This window comes from Xyrauchen texanus, chromosome 13 (genome assembly GCF_025860055.1).
Source record: "Xyrauchen texanus isolate HMW12.3.18 chromosome 13, RBS_HiC_50CHRs, whole genome shotgun sequence".
Classification (NCBI taxonomy): Eukaryota; Metazoa; Chordata; class Actinopteri; order Cypriniformes; family Catostomidae; genus Xyrauchen; species Xyrauchen texanus.
In genome coordinates this window covers 5946503-5968499 of record NC_068288.1, presented here as the reverse complement: position 1 = coordinate 5968499, position 21997 = coordinate 5946503, and the positions used below count along the sequence as shown (strand labels likewise).

At 37.8% G+C, this 21997-nt stretch overlaps 1 protein-coding gene across 2 annotated transcripts in view; it reads right to left on the bottom strand.

Moving 5' to 3' along the window:
* The window catches only part of LOC127653827 (protocadherin-9-like), a 516284-nt gene extending 494617 nt beyond the window's left edge, over window positions 1-21667 (bottom strand). The window contains exons 1-2 of one of the 2 annotated variants that reach the window (XM_052140609.1): window positions 18620-21667; window positions 9982-10768 (exon numbers count right to left, since the gene is read on the bottom strand). In XM_052140609.1, coding sequence (XP_051996569.1) covers window positions 10634-10768; window positions 18620-21655 — 3171 coding nt within the window. In that variant the 5' untranslated portion in view covers window positions 21656-21667 and the 3' untranslated portion in view covers window positions 9982-10633. Of the gene's footprint in view, window positions 1-9981; window positions 10769-18619 lie in introns of those variants that run through there. The other variant, XM_052140608.1, reaches the window with a different exon arrangement.
* Window positions 21668-21997: the final 330 nt, after the last annotated feature.

Genomic DNA, 21997 nt, shown 5'->3' with positions numbered 1-21997 from the left:
AGTTTACTTTCAGCCATAATGAAGCACTTTTTTTTCTCTACAGAAAAAGACTAATTTAAAAATGAATGCTCTCACTGTGGGGGCAGTCCTGCATAATGCTGTTGTTAGTCAGTGTAGAGAACTGTGACACAGGGTCACTTTCAGTAGCAAGAATGTGAGGTGAATATGGGATGAAAGCGGGCTTTGATATTCGTCAGGGGTTGCCGTGGCCTTACACATCACGTCCCATCCACATCCCCTGTATCCGAGCTTCCTCTGAAGAGCTCGGGATATTTTTAAGTCCGCAAGGCTTAGAAGGTTCATCACCTCAGATATGTGAACAAGGCCGACACTGTTTGGGGTAGAGTAGGGGGGTTTCGGGCTAGAGAAGAAGCAGTCGTTTGTTGGAACAGGATGCGTCAGACTTCAACCCTACCATAACCTTTTAACGCTTCTTGCTCAGAACCCGGGGATGCAACACCCTGGGGATAAATAAAGCTTCGATGAGGGGCTGTGGACAAGGAGTCATTTAGTAGCCAGCAGCAGACATTTGGGGGGTGGACGCAGGGGCGTCGGACTGGGGGGGTAAAGGGTACCGAGTACCCAGGGCCCGAGGCAGGGGGGGCCCCTTAGAAGTCAGTTTTCTATACATACATATTTGGTACGGGGGCCCAGCAAGATGGTTTGTACCCAGGGCCCAAAATTTGGTGCTACGCCCCTGGGTGGACGTCTAATAGTATTGGAGACAGTGAGCCAACCCCTTAAGCAAAGTAAAAAATTATAGGAAAATGGGGTCATGAGAGATCCTCATGTTCTAGAGCTGTAGGCAATGTGTGTGCTGAGAGGCAGTGGGTCAAATGCCAGTTACTTGAGGGTTATATTCTTGGCGCACAAGATTCAAGCAAACACTATTGTATCACATTAACAATAAATTTGAAAGGATTCATACTTATCGTATCATATTGACAAGACGTAATAGTCGTAGAAGAAACTGTACGAGTTGGCATTGTTAATGTTATTACGATTTACAAAAGTTTAACCCCAAACCTAAACCTAAACATTAATTTAATAAAAGAAATGACCTTTTGTGTTCCATGGAAGAAAGAAAACATCACGGTTTGGAACAAGATGAGCGAAGCATGGCTACAGTACTTTGTATTGGTTTTAATTCTGTTGTTTTTTTAATTAATTTCAATGGGAATAAAAGTCATACCTTTTCATACGAGTCAAGTCGTACAGTATCTTCCAATTTCGCCATCTCGTATGAATTATTATGGGTTGTCATAAAACTAGTTGGATTATCCAACATCGAATTAGGGATGAAAGACTGTAATTTAATGCATTATTAAGATATTCATAAAACATTATTTTCATGAATCATATAATACAATAGAAAACTTACCTACTGTATTCTTGGTTATAACTTACAGTATAATACATAAAAAAAATACTTTAACAAATTCATGATGCATGAAATTGGTTGTTGATAAATGGGTTTTAATGCATTATACTCTTGAAAAGTATACTCTTTAAAGGGATAACCCTAAATAGCTTATTATTATAATGTTTTCTATATCACAATTAATTATGAGAACATTAGCTGATTATTGCAAAGAAACATGAAATAATGTGAAAATACAGAGGAGGATGTGTCCAAAACAAGCCAACACAAGATACAACACAAAAAAAACAAATCGGTTGATTTTGTGGTTGCAAAGCATTGTTGTAATATTCCACATTAATATACAATTCAACTGATGTGTGGTCAGTAGTAAACATACAGTATATCGAGTTTAAAATAAAAGAGAAAATAACAAATTGTGATTGGCTACCTATCATATCAAAAAAATTGCCATTACCACAGTTACTTGCTAGTACATTAACCATATAAACCACTTTGTTTTCTTCAGCAAATATGACTATACTGTGTACTGTTACTGTGAAATCAAATTATGCGTACTATGACTTAAGACTTTCATACCACCCACCCCTGTACTGCAAGGTAGTATGGGGTCTTTATTAAAAAGCTACATAGTGGGAAAAGCTGGTTTTGCTGCCACAACTATAGCCAAGCAACCAAATTAGCACTCCAGAATACATTAAAAAACCCAAAAGTGCAGCACTTATCTTTACTATGAGAACCTGACTTAATGAGAGCAGTATTAACCATTGTGTGCTACCACATGTCCTGTGCATTAGTAAGTCAAAAAGCTAAGAAAAAAAAAGAAAAGAAAAATAAACTTATTGTTATTGGTCATTGGCTAAGCAATCACTAAGCAATACCATGTGCAGATGGTGAGGTGAAATAGAAAATGCATTTAAGTGTTGTAAACGACAGGACACAGACATAAATAAATAAATAAATAAAGCTGGTGATAGCGGAGAAAATAAATCCAGGTATCCATGTACTTTATCAGGAGCATTATCGGCTTGACGGGCCCGGTGTCTGTGTTTGTGGCGAGATAGTGGGAAAACAATTTTACCCTCCTTTGCTAATTCAGCACCTCGCCTGGATGGAATCTCAGCATCTAAATAAGGAAGCAAAATGTTTTACACCATTGCATATAAAGGCACTGCGATAAGACTGACTTGTCATAGGCCTGAATGACATTTCTTTGCGTATTATTATTTTCTACAGTGCAAACAGAGCTGCATGTGATGATGGGGTAAGGCAAAAAAGGTTGCACTCGTGCAGCAGAGCGGAGTGTGCAAGTGTTGAACTGCATAGGTGTGCTTTAAAAGCCTGACTTTTCACATTCCCTCGATGATAAAACAACAGACACAGCGTGTTTTATGTTTGCGTTAAATATCCCTCGGTGCAGTACTTCTGTGACAGCTTATTCGCTGACAGATTGATCGTAGCTCTTATGTGTTCTCACATTGTTCAAGCAAACACTGAGAATCCCGACAAGAGTGCCAAGGTTCTGTCACCTCGTGCAGGCTGCTGGATAAAGCCTTGGATCAATACTCATCCACAATCCATACATCTACGGACTCGACAACAACACATTCGCTGTCGCACACACACAAGAACTTCAATATCAACCACTTTTGGAAAATGAATTTATGTGATTTTCAACAGATTTCCTGTTATGATGTGCCAACAACAGTTTATGGGTGTTTCTTCAGTTTATGAGTGTTCCACTTTTATGTCTGAGGGGTGGATATTTCATGAAAACTAAAAGATTTTAAGTGGTTTTTTTTGTGTGGTTTTTTTTGTTATATGAAGGTCACATTAAAACTTGGTAACTGTTTACAATACCTTCATCCTTTAGTTTAACTATTGTTTAATTCCCTAGTGATTGTATAGATGATATAATGAAACCCCAGTCACAGACTTTCAATCTTATAATGAGAAAAAATAAATGTGAAATCATAATATAATATATACAGTATTTATATATAATCTTAACAAAAAGTAATTACAAACTACTTAAATTTATAGGCCAATTTTGTGGAAATTAGTCCGATATTTAGAATCACAACCAGTGTTGTTTGTAATGCATTACTAAGTAATTAATTACTGTAATAAAATGTATTTTTCATTGAAAATAAAAAAAGTGATTATTCTTAATGAGTCAGTAATTCAGTTAACGTTACTTTCAGGGCTGAACTGGTAATCTGGCATACCGGGAATTTTCCCGGTGGACCGACACACTTTGGCTGACCATCGGGAGAAACGGGCGGGCCGATGGGTCGGCCGCAAAATGTGCCGAATGGGCCGCTATAAGCTGAAATAAGCCGCCGCATTATGCAGAACGGACCACAAAACGGAAAAGGACAGCGAACATTCCCTTTCGGATCACCATAAACACTCGACAAGTTTTGTGCCAGTCTCCATGTAAAATCCCGGGCAGATTTCTCTTTCCAGTCCAGCCCTGGTTACTTTTATAGTATAGACTATAGAACTATTGTATATAAAACAAATAATGAATTTAAAATCAAAATTTAACGTCTAATGTAAAAAATTTATGTTTTTTAATTTAATGCAGCCCCTTTAAATTCTTTGGCCAGTTCATGAATAATTTATTTTATATGATTAAGTTGAAAGAATTAATAGAACAGTTTCATGTCTATCCTTGTATTTTTCATCTGGTCGAGGTTGATAAGGGTTTTAGAAAGTAATTAGTAATACGTAATGCAATTACTTTTCAGACAGAGTAATTAATACAGTAATCTAATTACACTGTATAAGATGTAATTAGTAGTAAGTAATTAATTACTTTTTTAGAGTAACTTGCCCGACACTGATTACAACTATCCTCATTTATGGCGTAATTTCCACCACATCCAACAATTTTGAAACTGATTAAAAGTTAATATATGTGGCTACCAAATAGACAACATTGTCAGTGAAGAGCATGTTTAAGATGAAATATGATACATCTTATGAAAAAGAAGGTAAATATCACTTATGAACAGAATATTTGCAGTGTAATGTGTCATTTGCAATTAATTGTAATTTTGTCACATTATGAAAAAAGTGTTAAATAATTATTTGTATGTAATTATGGTTCATACAGTGCTAGCTATTAAATTAGCAATAAGACAAAGGAGCCTGTCATTTATTAAAAAAAAAAATGTAAGGGGCTGTACACAATTAATGCTTTTTTTGCTTCTGTCTGCGCAGGTTTTCAGTTTTATTTTCAATGTAAATAGGTGGCAATCTACTGTCTCTCTCTGTTTATGCAGCGTCTTGTGCTGGTATTTTTAGACGATGTGTCTAGTTACAAAGAAGGTCAGATTAAAACAAACATGATTTAATACACCTGCATTCAGTTCCATTTGTAGCTCTCCATCTAGCTTGTTTAAAATTCTTCTTGACCCGTTCAGTGTGAACAGACCACAATACATAGCGTGAATTCAGATAAAGTGGGACAACTGGGAAAGTGGAACACTTCAGCCTAAAAGTCGAAACACAGTCTACGCAAGTACGTGAACAGAGATGCAAGCACTTGGCCACCGCATTGCCAACGTGCCATCTGGTTGAACATGCTTACAGTGCATTCTTGCATTATCATGGCAGAAACAAACCTCAATACTCAACGGGGCGATGGAGTTACCTTCAAAAGTCTGTGCCATTAAACTGGATATGTTGTTATTCTTGTAAGTTGCTAGAAATATAATGACTTTAACTTCCTGATATATTCTCTTCAAACTAGTGCTCTGACATGACAGTAGTTGTCTTGAAAGTGAAAACTCACAATATAAGCAAACAGTTTACACTGATGTCTGCAATGGTGGCCATTGTGGCAACATTGAGAATGCAACATGTTAAAGGTGTGTTTTGAATTAAGATCTGACACATTTTGGAATGCAACTACACTCAAAATCGAGCTTACATACCTAAAAGTGTCTGCGTTCATTTACTTGGGTAGAGTATTTATCAGTCATAATCATCTACAATTATGTATATATTATTCCATTAGGCCAACAAAAAAATCAGCATTAAGTTACACTGTTGCCATTTGGATTATATTTTAAAAACAAAGCAAATTACAAATTAGCATAAACTGTCCCACTTTACCAGTACTGATGTGGTGGTAATAAAAATTGATGGTAAGAAAATTAAGAATAATAAGATGATTTTGAAAAACAAAAAACAGACAGAATTCTTCAATAATGCATGTGTCCACTTTTGGACATTGTTAGTAGTCAAAATAAATAAATATTAAAAGTGTGAAAAGTTTTGATAAATTAAATACATTTTCTAAAAATTGCCCATTTACCACCCTATTGAATTGCTAAGTTTGACGTTTCGCCAACAACAGTTTATATGCTCTCTTTTAAATTCTGAAATTAGTGCTCGATTATAAAATTCAGGCAACATCAGCATAGCATGGCACTCTTCTTAAGTGCAGGAAATGAACTTCCAGATGTCAGGCGGTTAGTAAACAGCGGCTCAGACAATCAGCGAATGAAAAAAGAGAGGAATAGATGGCCTTGAGCATTTGGCACCCACTGTGTCATTACAATCAAAAGGGGATCTACATGTATATTTACACTCCAGCACCTGTTCCACCATCCGCATCCCTTCAAGAAGTAAATCAGCATCACGGCCTATGGCTTTTTGCCTATTGTCCAATGCCACGCAATCAAGAGTCCCAGCAATCAGGCGGCTGATTTTCTCCTCACTGGCAGAGTTAGTGGTGCCACTTCAGTGCATTACCACTCCCGGGCCAGACATCAGCCTTGTCAATGTGGCGCAATAAAAAGAGATTGAGACTGAAAGTTTAGATTGAGTTTTATTGTCATTTTTACTGTGATTTTTACTATGCCTTAAGAACAACAAATTGCCTGAGCCAAGACAAAGCAAGAGATGGATATACAGATCGGAGCGACAAATACCACGCCGGCCATCGTAAAATCACAGACTGCAAGCTCAGTGTGAAGAAGTGATTTGATGTGTTAAAAATGTAGTCTCGGGGTGCTGTGAAAATGTTTCCTCTAGCACAGCAATGTTTCTATCATTCCTTGCATATATATATATATATATATATATATATATATATATATATACAGTATATATGCATATTTTTACAGGATTTTTATAGGAAAACAATACAAAAATTATTATCATGAATAAGATTTTTGCCCTAATATCAAAGGACTTACTAGAAAAAATTAATTATGATCCAACGTGAATTTTCTTGATAAAATATATGATCCTGCCTGGTAACGTGTATGTTAAATAGCTAGAAATTGCATTTTAGCTTAGTGTAAAGGTGACAATTTACACAAGTTTTATTTTTATTTAATCTGCTCCAAACTTACTTCACTGTCTGCTCGTATGAATGTAACACATCATAGAGAAAGTGTTTCACTACTGTTCAAATGCACTTTGGATCACATCATTTATATGTATAAATGTTTTCCATCTGAAAGGACTAAATATAAAAAATTTTAAATAATCTATTCAGTAACCAAAATATTTTTTTAATGTGCCTGTAACTGTATTGTAATTATCAATGATTTAAATTGTAACTGTAGTGGAATAAAGTTACTTATATTTTGTATTTTAAATATGTAATCCTGTTACATGTTTTCCATTACACACCAACCCTGTATGTATATATATATATATATACATATATAATTTTTCATATATTTGATGGCAATGTTTTAATTAATTTGCTGTGCTTGAGCTGTCAGGTAGTTTGAATATATTCAGATACTGTGCAGTTCAGATCGAAAACTTGCCACAAGCTTTGCTTCTTTAAGATGGCAAGTCAAGTAAAAAAAGACATTTATAATTTGTGCAATGTTATAAAGACATTGCATAAAAAATGTTTCAAGACCCCTGAATTCAGTTCCATTCTGTTGAGATTTGTCTAGATGTTTTTCCATAAAAGAATGCTTTTCAACAACCCTTAAAAAACGCATCTGATTGGGGTCAGATAAACCTGATACACCAAATTCGTCACACTGTAAATTTGGCAAAAGTTGGTCTAACGTTTTCCTACTGTCTAAGCTTACATTTATTTTTATCACTGCCCCCAGTGGCCGAAGCTGGAATTACTGTTTAAAGTATTGGCTCGTGTGAGCTTGTTTGCAGGTCCACAGGTTGGTGTAAAACAGAGTTGTAAATGACGTAACACAGTCAACAGCAAATTTTATTAGCTCTGCACCCAACCCCCAACACTAACTGTATGTGGAGTAAAAATGTAATTTTAAAGCGAAATTTCAACCTATAAATAGCACTCACCATTTTTTATATGAACGCAATTACTTACTGGTTCCCGTGGGATCAGAACCCGTCCTTCAGAGGTTGCTCGTGCAATCCGCTATCAGTACTAAATTGATTGATTGATTTCAGGGTACATAACTTTTGTAAGTATCATGTTTATTACACAGGGCTTCCACTAGCAACCCACCTGAACAAGACTTTTTTTTTATTGTATTTTTTTTATGTAGTTTTAACACATTCCTTGCTTGAAAGGGATCTCTCACAGGACAGATTGGTCAATAGTGTCGTCCAGCATAAAGGACTGTCCTGATGAGATAACCCTAACCGTCCCCTTCAACGCATTTGTTTGCGTATTTATTTATTTCTCAGTATTCATCCACAGTGCAATATCATCAGGTCAACTGAAGCCATGCTCCAAAAGTTGAAGGAATTAAATGAGTTTAAGATGTGGATGCGTATGCTTGACACTTTCACATATTTCAGCTCACAACCAAATACCTGTTCTATAAAGCATCATATCATATTTTCTGTTGTGGTTCTTATATTATTGAATAAATGTTCCTTTTGTGAACTATAAACCTATCAATAAATAAAAGGGTAATTGAGAGAAATATATACTTTAGGTGTGTGCATTTCAGCTGTTGACGATGGTTGACTAACTTATGCCTTTAGAAACGTTAGTAACATTTATATTTGCATTTGTGGCATAATGCAGATACACACAAAAAATATTTTGACTTGTCCCGCTTTTATTGAAAAAAAAAAAAGAATCAAGGTTACAGTTCGGCACATAAAAATGAAGTGAACGGGGCCAAACCTTATAAGTTAAAATACTCATTTTTCAAAAGTATACAAGACTTAAACAATATTTGAGATAACACTATTTAAGTTTGATAAAATTGCTTATTAACCTAATTTGTGTTAAGTTATACACAATATTACGTTACATATTACAACTGTAATCTGTTAAATGCTGTATGGTGGTACATCCCTGATTTTATCATGGGAATTGATAAAATCAATGGTAACATATACGTTTTCACGTTTTATGACTACTTTTTAAATAGCATGTATTTTAAAGTTTGTGGACTGCATGGCCCAATTCAGTTCCATTGCCTTACTGTAAGCGCAATTTTGGCTTTTTATTTAAATAAATGGTAGATAAATCTAAATCATTTTTTTATGATAATCAACATTATGCCACAAATTCTTTCGAATGAGCTTAACTTTGAACCTAGAGCATTCCTTTATTGTTAAAAAACTGACTACAACTAACTACTGTATAAGCTATAGCAATTTTTTGGTTGATTACTTCAAGTGCTCCAACTTCATGTTTCAATTGGAAATTCTTCAACACAGTAAAGAAAATTGTGTTAATTCATTCAGCTAGAACTCTTCAGAAAAAGCCCTACAAACTTAAAGATGTTTTACTTCCCCACTCCTAGACTTATAAATGCAGTTTTTCACGTTTCCTCTAAGTTGACTGCCATTTACTTTTGAAACTTATTTCTTCTAATATCTAAAAACCTTGATATTCCAAACCTTGCAAAGAGCTTCAGGGTCTCTTCTGTCCTTTCATATCTCATAGATAGATTTTGCACAGTTCACATTCCAACTATTCTAAAGCTAGAGGCAACAAATTTGTAATATGGGTTTTCCAAGCTATTGCTTTTCACAATGATACCTCACTTCAAATCTTTTTATCCTTCAATTTAAAGTTCAATAGAACATGTTAAGTTTAAATGTGCCTCCTGGACCAACAATTGTAAATCTGTAAAAGCACTTGAATTACAAGCTCTATGTGTATGCGTGACAGCTGTCTACAAAATCACCTTTATTTGACTCGGTTTTGTTCATGATTGATTGATTGAATTATATTTTAATTTAAAACTACTTCTGCCTCTACAACCTCAAACTAAAAGCAACAAAATGCTTAAAATATATATATTTTTTCTTATCTTCTATATATATATATATATATACTATTTATTTATTATTTTTATTCTGTAAAGTATGCATTCTTTGAAGTTATGCAATTTTTTTTAATTATTTTTATCAAAATGTGTGTATGCTCTGAAGCATGGCAACATCTAAGAAAAACCTAAGACCTGTATGATGAAAATGTTACGACATTTATGCAACTGACATGAAGTGAATAATAGATTACACTTTTATCTGCAGCAAAACCTCACATTATCTGTAAAAAGTGCAGATTATTCACACTTCAGTGTACAAAAATTATGTAAAAACAAGAAAGGAGAAAAAAATCACTTTTCAACATTTATTATGAAATTAAAAAGATCAAATATCACTGTTTAAACAATGTTCAGCAGAAAAAGAAAAAAAAAATCATAAATAGTAATAGTCATCAAAGATTACTTGAGCTGAGTACAGATTGCAATTGGAAAGTACATTATTAACAAGCGGAGGGGGCAAAAAAAAAAAACATAAAAGTCCATTATAGAATAACACAGCACATTAAGCAAGAGTACCAGGAGGTCAATTTACATAAAACATCATTTTATGTACATTATAAAATACGGTGAGTGTAGTAAAGGGGGTGGAACAGAGAAGTTCACTACAGATTACGGTAATCAAAGCTATTAATCTGAACAGAGAGAGGAGGCGCTGTGATCTGACAGGATGATTCCTTCAACCTTTCAAAAAGCCCTCCAGGGCTCATCGTGTCATTATGATGTCATCAAGATGTCACAATGATGTCATCATGTCAGAAAAACCGTGCCAAAGAATGGGGCAGTTTAGATACACTTTGAAAAATAAAGGTTCTTCAGTGTGGTTTTTTTTCTCTCTCTCTAATCAACCATGTTTTGCTGTATAGGGTTCTTGAGTTGGCTACATAGAATAAAAAAGTTCTTGATGTTATATTACAAGTTCTTCAGATCAACATATTGGTTTCTTTAAAGCACACGTACACACTAAAGATGGTTTTCTGAAGAATAAAGTTCTTTATGGAGCTTCAAACAGTTCTCCCATGGCATCGAGCTGTAAAGTCCATTTTAGTTCAACTTTGAACCTTTTATTTTTAAGAGTGCAAGGTGGTGTTGATGTGAAGTGTGTGTGTGTTTGTCCCAAAAGCAAGTTCTGTCAAGATGAATTGGAGAACATTAGACAAACCCCTATTTTGCCCCAGGTGAGCATTTAAAACAGTATGAAAACATGTGGACTAAAATGAAAAAGTGTCTAGAACATCACAAACAAGTCAAGAAACATTTTCTTCCACCTTATCTACTTTAGCCATTTCATAGGAGTTCCCCAAATGCACTGTTCTTGTTCTTTCGTTTTTTTGCTGTCATTTAAAATTGCAGTTGAAACAGCCAAAGAGACTTCTGTTGTTAAGATGAAAGGGTTTAATATTTATTTAATAGTGTATGAATTATGACATATCATTTGAAATCATGTGATGTTAATAATGAACCAAAGTAAATGAGTGATTAGTGCTGGATTAAAGCATGGAAATACAAATCAGAAATAGTAAAAAAGGCAAAGGGGCCTCTTCTAGACTGTCAAGAGATCATTGAGAGAATTCCGGAGTCATCTCTCATCAATCAGTTTGCTTTATGAAATGAAATCAAGATGAATGTTGCTGACTTTTTCATGTAACTACAGCAAATGAGCTGATATTCAGATTGAATGGACAATGGAAACAGCACAACTAACACAATGAGACACAACTATTTTGGAATTCTTTATCTGTCACTTGGTGACTCCATATACCTTCTGAAGTATCCAGACCAAGACATATTTACATACAATGTCTGTATATAAATATATGTGGATACCTTGGGACCAGCAAATTGAAAGTCACTATAGAAATGGATTGGAATATGCTCATTTGGCCATACGCCACTTTGTTTGTTATTTTGTAAAATCCATGCATGTAAATGTGTGGCTTAAGTGTGGATGACTGTAAAATAAATGTGTCATTTATTATATGAGAATTATTAGGTGATGTTCATGAAAATTATGAAAAATAACACATCTCTGGTCAAGAACAAATTTCTGAATATCGTCAAAATTCCGGTAATTTGCAAGTGGTCTGTGCAAGTTTTTGGAAACTGTGCTCATTGGTCATAAGTTTTCAGCTGGTAAAAGTATCTCAGTATCTCAGTACATTGTGCATGCAGTAGAGAGATCTTGCTTCGAGTTGCATCTTCTGTACATCAGTGAAAATACATAAAAGTTTTGAGCTTGCTAAAAAGTTTTGCCTGCACTCCCAAGTAGGGTATTATATTTCATGCCTCAAACTTTCAGGTTTGCTATATTTTGGCTTTGCAATGACCATCCTAAAGGCATCGTTCCATTCTTTGCACTGCCTCTCTACAAAAATTACCCATCTTCTATCAGTAGTCTTGACATTTTGGCCTAAGCATGGACTGTACCTGCAATTCATTTTAGACTATGAGAATTAAACTTGGACAGCGGTGTAAATCTCAAGATTTTAGCCAATGTTGTTTTGGCCGAAACGAAGTATTCTTCGGAAACAAAGCGGGACTGACCCTTGGATTGGACGTTTACAAAATTGGATTGGAGAATTAGAGACCTTTAAATAGAAAAGAAGCATTTGTTTTCAGCGTGTACACTCAGGACCTGACCTTTGGGTTGGGTTAAGTCTTAAATTACCCTAAGTTGTCAATATACTCAGTGAAATTGGTGCAATCAAAGTGAAAAATAGTGGAACTTTCGATTACATTACAAAAGTGTCCCTTATTCCCTCACAGCTGGTCTTATCCCTGCTGGTTTAAGATGGTCTTCTAGCCTGGTCAATTTGAATCTAGAGAATACATTCAAAACAAGTCTGCTTCCTTTGTTTTTCTAAATGGCTTTTCTAGGTGCTAGACCGAAGTTTTCGACCATCGCTATGCATTTCACTGATTTGTCAGTGTCTCGAGCACTAGGTTTTTTAAATAGTGTCAGTTTAAAAAAGAACTTTAGCTTTTAAAAACGTGTCTAGAGATATCTTCTTTCTTTTTTATTTGTTGCATTGCATCTAGCATTTTTTAGCACAAAATGCATTCTGTCTGAACTGCCCCAAGAGGGTTTAGCTGGTTGGCAAGCTGATCACACAGCCTGTCCGGCTGACAAGTATCCAAAATATACAACCATCAAGCCCAGCTAAATGCTAGTTTACAGTCCTTTTTTCTTTTTCAGCTGGCATAAATGTAACATAATTGTACACATTACTACACTAGTCAAAGAAGAGTCAAACTCAATAATGAATTGCAGAGGTTCAGTTAGCATGTCAATGAGTGGCAGTGAGAAGCCGTAAGTATTGTACCACAGCTGAATCTCTTTCGCTGGCCCAATGGAGCTCTTCCATCAGCTCAACACGCCAGATATCGCAACAGACATCCCCCTCAGGTGCAATAATGTCACAGTCCATTAATCCTCTCAAACTTCAGGGCCTGATCCTGGGAGCCCCATCCATGCTAATCCCTTATTAATGTGGCAAATGAACCTGTGGAGAAAGAGCTACTCCCTCCCGGCCCTTCACCATCACAATGCAGAGTCTATTACAGCATTCCCTCGTACTGTCTCAAGTCTCAGCTGTTTGCATTACGATGTCCATTCATTGAAGCATAAAGCCATTTGAGAAACCCTCAGACACACAAATACACACACATCTCTTCTTCCCACATATTATACGATCTGTGCCCTAAGTAGAAAATTTGTCTAGCACATATGGCTGAGTTTTTCAGAGTGTGAGCCCAGTGCATGCGTAATCTCTTAAAATACAATGTTGAATTCAAGTCAGTGTCTAGGCACTTTTGTTCAATTCTGGTTTTGTCTTTGCTCGTTGAGACTGCCAGCAAGGGCTATTCGTATAGATTCCTGCTATTATGTGATGGGGAAAATACCTGACTGTGCTTGGCTTTGCCAGATTAGAGGGAAGCTGAGTAAAAACAAAAATATACTGCATGCAGGATGACCTAAGACCATCATCTAGTCTATATAAAATAGTACCCGTGAATCTCTTGGGTCTGATTTCTTTCTAATCCAATCAGTCGGAACAACTACAACACTTCGGAATAATCCTTTCTCATCCTTGATAGCACTCACTCATAGTGCTGTTACTCCTTTATCTGCTCAAGACAGATCAGTGCTCAGATACATATAAATAAGGCTTTTTAAGAATTTAGGAATCTGAGTAGGGTTTGACTGGTAGAGCATGGCTCTAACAATACCAAGTTCACATATTTTAATCCCAGGGAATGCACATACTGATACATTATTAAGCTTGAGTTGTTGCTGTGGATAAAAGTGTCTGCCAAATGAATACATGTTAATGTAAACTCATATAAGACGTGTGTAAGTGGATTCAATGTGATGTTTAGAGGAGTTTCTTTGGTGTGAAATCTGACCATTTGCTTCTACACTCTATATGTATGAAAACTAGAACCCAAAGCAATGGATAGAAAACTCTCCAGTATGAAAAAACAATTGTTCTAAGCAGTTATATAAATGCTTGTATAATTTTTGTTTGCAGTCAGCTATGAGCAGTCACTTCCCAGTTTTACTTCTTCAACTGAGTTTATTAATCAGGCTTGTTGAGGAGTTTTCCCGCAGAGCCGAAAGATTTGCACACTACGCGTGCTTGCTTAATCAATAACCTAAATGTTTCAAGCACTTCGTAATAGACATTTTAATGTGCTTCCATCCTGAGAAGCTATTGAACCATGATGTGTGAGTGCGTTTGCCCCATGCAATAAAAATTATAAATGAAAAACAAATGTTCTACTTAGATTATTTTGCGATAAATGCTGTCCATCAAATATTACATCTGAAGATGACCAATTTGTGTCTGTTATATGAGAGAGTCTCACAACAATTAAATCAGGACACTAGTAGGAGCTATTATATGGAATTATATGGAAAAGAGCAGCCCGGACACTCATAGCACATCATATGTTTTGGATCAACATAATTTACATTTTTGGGTGAACTATCCGTTTAAAACTGTTGTTTTATATGGCCAGCTATATTTTTTTCCTTTGCACTGCAGACAAGCAAGATTAAACTGGTAATGGTCACTATGCCCCCTGCCTATCGGGTAAGTTTGCATGTGCTCATTGTTTGCACTGCTTCAGTTCCACGGGTGAGCAGAAAGGCCAAGTGTTAATGTCCTATGGCTGTCAGCGGTGGATTTGGGTGTTGTAATAAGCTCGCCACTGATGTGCCTCTAGCTGCACTAACTAACTCTGCATGGAGGCAGTCCATGCATACAAAATCTTCATAGAGGAAATGCACAGCCAAAGGCCTTTAAAGAGACACAGAGGGCAGTCCCAGTTCAAACACAGCTCCCTCTGGACTGCACTTTGCAGTGTGGTACATTTTATATACAGTAGAGTATTGACAGGCATGTGCCCATGTGCTTACGGTGTCAAATATTGTCTTGGGTCACTGAGGCTTTCGAAAAGGCAGTTACAGCATGACAGTGAGGTTTCCCAATAGGACAGCATCTACAGAGGCTGCTGTAGCTCTCTTGGCCTGCACTGCAGTTTTGATTGTGTAATCAGTCGTTCTACAATGGCATCTGCCTTTTTTCTTGCCCCAACAATGTATATCTGAGACAGGGAGATGAAAACATGATGTAATGAATCAGCTTGCATATCCATAAAATATCTAATTTAAAACTATTTTTAATCCAGGGCATCCTGAAATGCTCCATACACTCTTTTGATTCTCTTATTTGGCAGGGGAATGGTATAATTGGTATGAGTACTGTAAATTATAGAAGGGTTATATCCCATGTGGTACAGTAGTAACTACTGTCTTGGGTCACTGAGTCATTCAAAAAGGCATGTACAGCATGACAGCGTTGTTTCCCAATAGGACAGCAGCTACAGAGGCCACTCTCTTGGCCTGCATTGCAGTTTTTATTGTGGAATCTGTTGTTCTACATTGGCATCTGCCTTTTTTCTTGCCCCAATAATGTATCTCTGAGACAGGGAGATACAAACATCTCATTAAAAAGTTTTCTCATTAATCCAGGGCATCCTAAAATGCTCCATACACACTTTTGATTCTCTATTTTGGCAGGGGAATGGCATAAATGGTAAGAGTACTGTAACTTATAGAAAGGTTTTTTATATACACTCACCTAAAGGATTATTAGGAACACCTGTTCAATTTCTCATTAATGCAATTATCTAATCAACCAATCACATGGCAGTTGCTTCAATACATTTAGGGGTGTGGTCCTGGTCAAGACAATCTCCTGAACTCTAAACTGAATGTCAGAATGGGAAAGAAAGGTGATTTAAGCCATTTTGAGCGTGGCATGGTTGTTGGTGCCAGACGGGCCGGTCTGAGTATTTCACAATCTGCTCAGTTACTGGGATTTTCACGCACAACCATTTCTAGGGTTTACAAAGAATGGTGTGAAAAGGGAAAAACATCCAGTATGCGGCAGTCCTGTGGGCGAAAATGCCTTGTTGATGCTAGAGGTCAGAGGAGAATGGGCCGACTGATTCAAGCTGATAGAAGAGCAACTTTGCCTGAAATAACCACTCGTTACAACCGAGGTATGCAGCAAAGCATTTGCGAAGCCACAACACGCACAACCTTGAGGCGGATGGGCTACAGCAGCAGAAGACCCCACCGGGTACCACTCATCTCCACTACAAATAGGAAAAAGAGGCTACAATTTGCAAGAGCTCACCAAAATTGGACAGTTGAAGACTGGAAAAATGTTGCCTGGTCTGATGAGTCTCGATTTCTGTTGAGACATTCAGATGGTAGAGTCAGAATCTGGTGTAAACAGAATGAGAACATGGATCCATCATGCCTTGTTACCACTGTGCAGGCTGGTGGTGGTGGTGTAATGGTGTGGGGGATGTTTTCTTGGCACACATTAGGCCCCTTAGTGCCAATTGGTCATCGTTTCTGACCATGTCCATCCCTTATGGCCACCATGTACCCATCCTCTGATGGCTACTTCCAGCAGGATAATGCACCATGTCACAAAGCTTGAATCATTTCAAATTGGTTTCTTGAACATGACAATGAGTTCACTGTACTAAAATGGCCCCCACAGTCACCAGATCTCAACCCAATAGAGCATCTTTGGGATGTGGTGGAACGGGAGCTTCGTGCCCTGGATGTGCATCCCACAAATCTCCATCAACTGCAAGATGCTATCCTAGCAATATGGGCCAACATTTCTAAAGAATGCTTTCAGCACCTTGTTGAATCAATGCCACGTAGAATTAAGGCAGTTCTGAAGGCGAAAGGGGGTCAAACACAGTATTAGTATGGTGTTCCTAATAATCCTTTAGGTGAGTGTATATACATATACATTCGGGAACTCTTCAAATCTTCAGTTGGAATTATAGGGGTGGGAATAGGTCAGTGGTAATTATAATTAGCTTTATATTAAGATAACTTATTTAGGTAACTTATATAGTTTGGGGACAAAATTGTCATCACAAATTGGCTAAATATGGAATACCTGGAAGTTCTAATATGGAAAAATGATTGATAACCAAAACAAATGTCATTTTCATCATCTAATTCTAAAAATACTAAAAGGTTTTCTGTTAGGGTTAGGGTCAGAATTTGTGTTAGTGTTAGGTCTGTAGTAATTGAAATTAGCTTTATATACAGTAGTTAACAATACAAGACTATGGTTTGTCCTCTTTTAGATTGCTAGGTAATCATAAATGTGTGTGAATGTGTTTGCAGTTTCCCCAACGGACAGACTTTATATTTTACATCTGTAATAGCCATTACCAATATGTTGTTTATTTAGGCCATCATTAGATATGAGCTGTTTACTAAGAGAGCTGCTCACATACAAACACACTTGCACACAAACACGCAGAAAAAGGGCAAGGGAAAGGCAAGGCGACTTAGAGAGAAATAAGTGAGTGAGAGAGAGAGAAAGAGAGTGAGTGAGAGAGAGAGAGAGAGAGAGAGAGAGAGAGAGTAACTGCCCCCACCTCCTCCCCATGCTTTACAGACACACACTGCATGTTGGCCCATAGCCAGATTGTGCCATACAGAACAACAGTGCCATCTAAAGGTAATGTTCCTCTCCCTTTTGCCCTATCTTCCTTGCATCTTTTTTCTCTTCGTTTGGATTTCTTACTATGAAATGCTGTGTTTGGTTACTTGCACTTGCTATTTTAACATTTTATGTAACTGGAGTAAACAACGTTCTCAGTTTATGGTCTGGGGGAGTTTACTGATATAAAGTAGTATGCAAATACTATTCATTCTGCCTAGGGGCTGAGGAAAACATTGTTCATGTGTGTGCCCACACTATTAATATATTAATTTCAATCCAAGATTAGACTAGTCTCACAGAGAATGCTAGTAAAAAAATACTGAATAGTAGGTTGAAACTCAGTGAATTTGAGTGGGTAACCAAGTGATGAGTTTGATAATGCCAAGAGTCAGACAAATATTTTAGTTTCTTCCTTAAAGTAGTTTAGCTGCCAAAATTAGAAAATGGTGATCGAAGTAGACAGGCGAGAAAAAAATGTTTCTTTCACAAATTCTCAGAGCATTGCATCTTTGAAACATGACAGAGCAGTGAAATTCTCGAATCTAGCATTTTAGCATTTCTAAGAGAAGTTCGATACTTTTAATTTCTCACCCATTAAAGCAATTGCTTAAGCAGAACTTATTTTTTAATTAAAAAAGAAAGAAAAAAGGGGGAAAAACAAACAAACACAGAAATGCATGAGGTAAGATGATGACAATAGCAATTTGACTGGGCCTGCTAGATTCATTTAAAAAAACATACAATATTTAGGACATTTTTGGTCATATATGAGAAGATCTATGGACAGGGGGATGTTTCTATAATCTATTTCTACATAGTGCATCACAAAATGTATCACTCAGAGCAAGTAAGCTATGCCAGGCACTTCAGTATTGAGCAGGGCAGTTATACGCAGTACTTATAGACCAGTAAAAGTGTTCTTTTACCTGTCTGGTGTGCAAAGGTACCCCCTTTGACTTGAAGCCTCCTTGTGAACTGCATTCTGAGGCACTGAAGTGATCGGAGCTGGTGGAGGACCGTTTGGAAAGCGTGTCACAGCCCCCAACAAAGGTATTGTCCAATGGCAGCTCCTGTATGACATGATGCTTTTTCACAGACACTGGAGTGTCAGCTTTGAGGTGGAATGCAGATTGGGGTGAAGCAGACTTGTAGTGCCGGGCCAGGTCCGGGCTGCTGGGTTTGAATGTGGTAGTGGGTGTGGCATTCCAGTCAAAGCGTCCAATTCCGGGCTCCTCTAGCTCAGCCGGGAGACTGATGGTTCCATTAATAGGTTTGTGAGCAGGGTCGTCGTGTTTGTTCTCCTCAATTGTGACAAAGTTCAAGAGGGAGCTCTTTGGCGACTTCCTCTTTTTTCGCTTCTTCTTCTTGTTCTGCTTGTTCTCTTGGTTAGGTGACATCCACTCTGTGCCCTGCTTCTTCCTCTGTGCAGCTTTGAACTGTGAGGCATGACGGCAGCGCACCAGAACTGTAATGAAGATGACCACAATCACCACCATGGCACCTGTAACGATGGCAATGACGGTTTTTAGGTTGTCAACATTCTGATCAGTCTCGCTGCTCTCACCAATGTTCCTGTCAAGCGGCGTTTCCATTGTCCTACGGATGAGGTCTTGTATGAATGAGGAATTTCCAACCGTGTCATTGACATAAAGGAAAACAAGGACAAGGGTGTGCAGGGAGTTTGGAAAGCCAAGGTCACTGATGTTGACCACTAACCTATGGAGACCAATGTCAGTAATGGTGGGTTTCTCTTCTAGTGTGATGTTTCCTGTTACAGGGTCAATTCTGAAAAGACCTCTGTTGTTTCCACTCACAATAGTGTACTTCAGTTCGGCATTCATACCCGTGTCACCATCTACCGCAAAAACCTCAGCCACAACCGACCCTGGAATTGCAGACAGGGGCACTAGTTTGAAAGAGGTGTTTGATGGTGGGTAGATGACAATGGGTGTGTTATCGTTGACGTCAATGACGTTGATGGTCACCTTAGCAGCTGAAGAACATGGGGGGCTCCCATTGTCCACCGCTCTAACGTCAAACGTGTAGGAGCTTTGCTGTTCTCGGTCAAAGGAAACATTGGATTTGATCACACCAGAATCTGGGTCAAGGATGAAGTTCTCATTATCATTGAGGATTACAAGCCTCACCACCGCATTCTCACCAGCATCAGCATCCGTGACAGTAATCACTCCTACTGTGCTATATTTAGGCAGATTCTCTGACACAAAGAACTGAAAGTGGTTGTGTGTGAATTTAGGGCTGTTGTCGTTTTCATCCAATATCGTTACTATGACTGCCGCTTGACTCTGTAGAGCCCTGGTGCCATTGTCTCTGGCTGTGACCGTAAAGAGGAACCGCTCTTGTTCTTCCCTATCAAACACCCTTGATGCGGTTAGCACCCCTGTTTTGCGATCGAGATCAAAGAAAGAAGCATTGGGTCCGAGCTGGTAGACAATCTCAGCATTCCTTCCACTGTCCTCATCTGTAGCACTGATGGTTGTCAGGAACATGTCACGTCGGTTGTTTTCCATGACGGCCAGTTCAATGACAGGCTGGGCAAAAATGGGTGAATTGTCGTTCTCATCCTCCAGCCTTACTCTTACCAGGGCGGTCTGGTTTAAACTAGGTTTTCCAGAGTCAGAGGCCACAATCTTGAAGATGTACTCCTTGGTTCCCTCATAATCAAGCAGTGCAGATGTTTCTAACAAATATTGGTTATCATAAACTGCTTTGAGGTGGAAAGGAACATCTTTTTCAATAAAGCAAATAACTTTTCCATTCACATCAGTGTCTTTGTCAGAGACAGTAATAAGAGCAATCTTGGTGTTAATCGGATCTTTTTCGGAAAGCATTACGGTGCCATTGGTGGGACTTATGATGTATCTTAAATCAATATTTGGAGCATTGTCATTAACATCAGTTACGTTGATAGTTATGGTGGCTCTTGCTGGACTTGAGCTTCCATCGCTGGCTAATACAGTCAGTTTATGAATGGCAGTCTCCTCTCTATCTAGTGGTCGTTGAACTGTTATGAGCCCAGTGGTGGAGTTCAGAGCAAAAAGTCTCCGTGTGGCACTTGACACTTGAGTCCCAAACATGTATTTTATTTCTGCATTGGCCCCCACATCTGCATCAGTGGCTTGCAATTGAACTACTGACGTTCCAACAGGAGAATTTTCTGGAATGTGGACCTCAATTTGGTTCTCCTTGAAGACAGGCCGGTTATCATTAACATCAGTGACAGTCACCTGTAGAATGGCAGTGCTGGATTTTTGTGGGTTCCCCCCATCCTCCACTTTGACTTTCATCACATAAGTATCTTTCTGCTCTCTGTCTAAATTCTGTTGAACTATTAGCTGAGGCCATTTCTCACCTTCTGGCGTCTCCACGATATCCAAACCGAAAGCACTCTGCCCGTTCAACAGCTCGTATTTGTGTACGCTGTTGGGTCCAGTATCTGGATCAGTGGCAGAGGGAATGGCAAAGCGGCTGTTGATTAATGTGTTTTCCGGAATTGATATGTTGATCACAGGGGAGGGGAACATTGGGGCATTGTCATTGGTGTCTTTGACAATGATCTTTATTTTGATTAATCTAAAATAGTCATTAGGCAAAATGACCACCTCAATTTCAAAGGAACACTCACTGTCTTCAAAAGAGGGGCCAGGACAGAGTTTCTCCCTGTCAATACGGTTTGCGGTGGTAAAGATTTCTCCTGTATTGCTCATCACTCTTAATAGCGGGTTGTCCCCGGCTTTGGACACAAGTCTGTAAACCAAATTACTGCTAGCCCCGGTGGCAGAGTTTATATGGGAGATGTTCAAGTCCTTTGGTATGTTTCCAATAAGTACATTTTCCTGAAGCTCTTCACGAATAGGGTAAATGAGCTCTTGGGCTATGGTTGGATCTAAACAAAAACAAGCAACTAATGTTGCCAACATGAAAAAATCCCTTAAATCCATGACAGTAGTTCATGTGTGTTCCCTCTGCTTTAATTCAAACAGTTGTCTCCATATGGTGTTGTCAGAGTTAAGGTTTCACAGAGCTTACATTTGTAGACAAACAGCAGCCAAACACGACCCTACAAATACAACATTATAACAGACATTACAAGTCCATATAGAAGCCTATGACATGTGCATACAATAAATATGTTAAAATGTCTGGCTCTATAAATATGACATTGAATTCTAGTTATAATTCTTCAATGCTTTTTTACCGCCAATACAGTCTAGTCTCCACGGTAATAATTTGCCTGTTCATAGACAAGAGAGAGAGAGAGAGAGAGAGATGGGGGCTCTGGA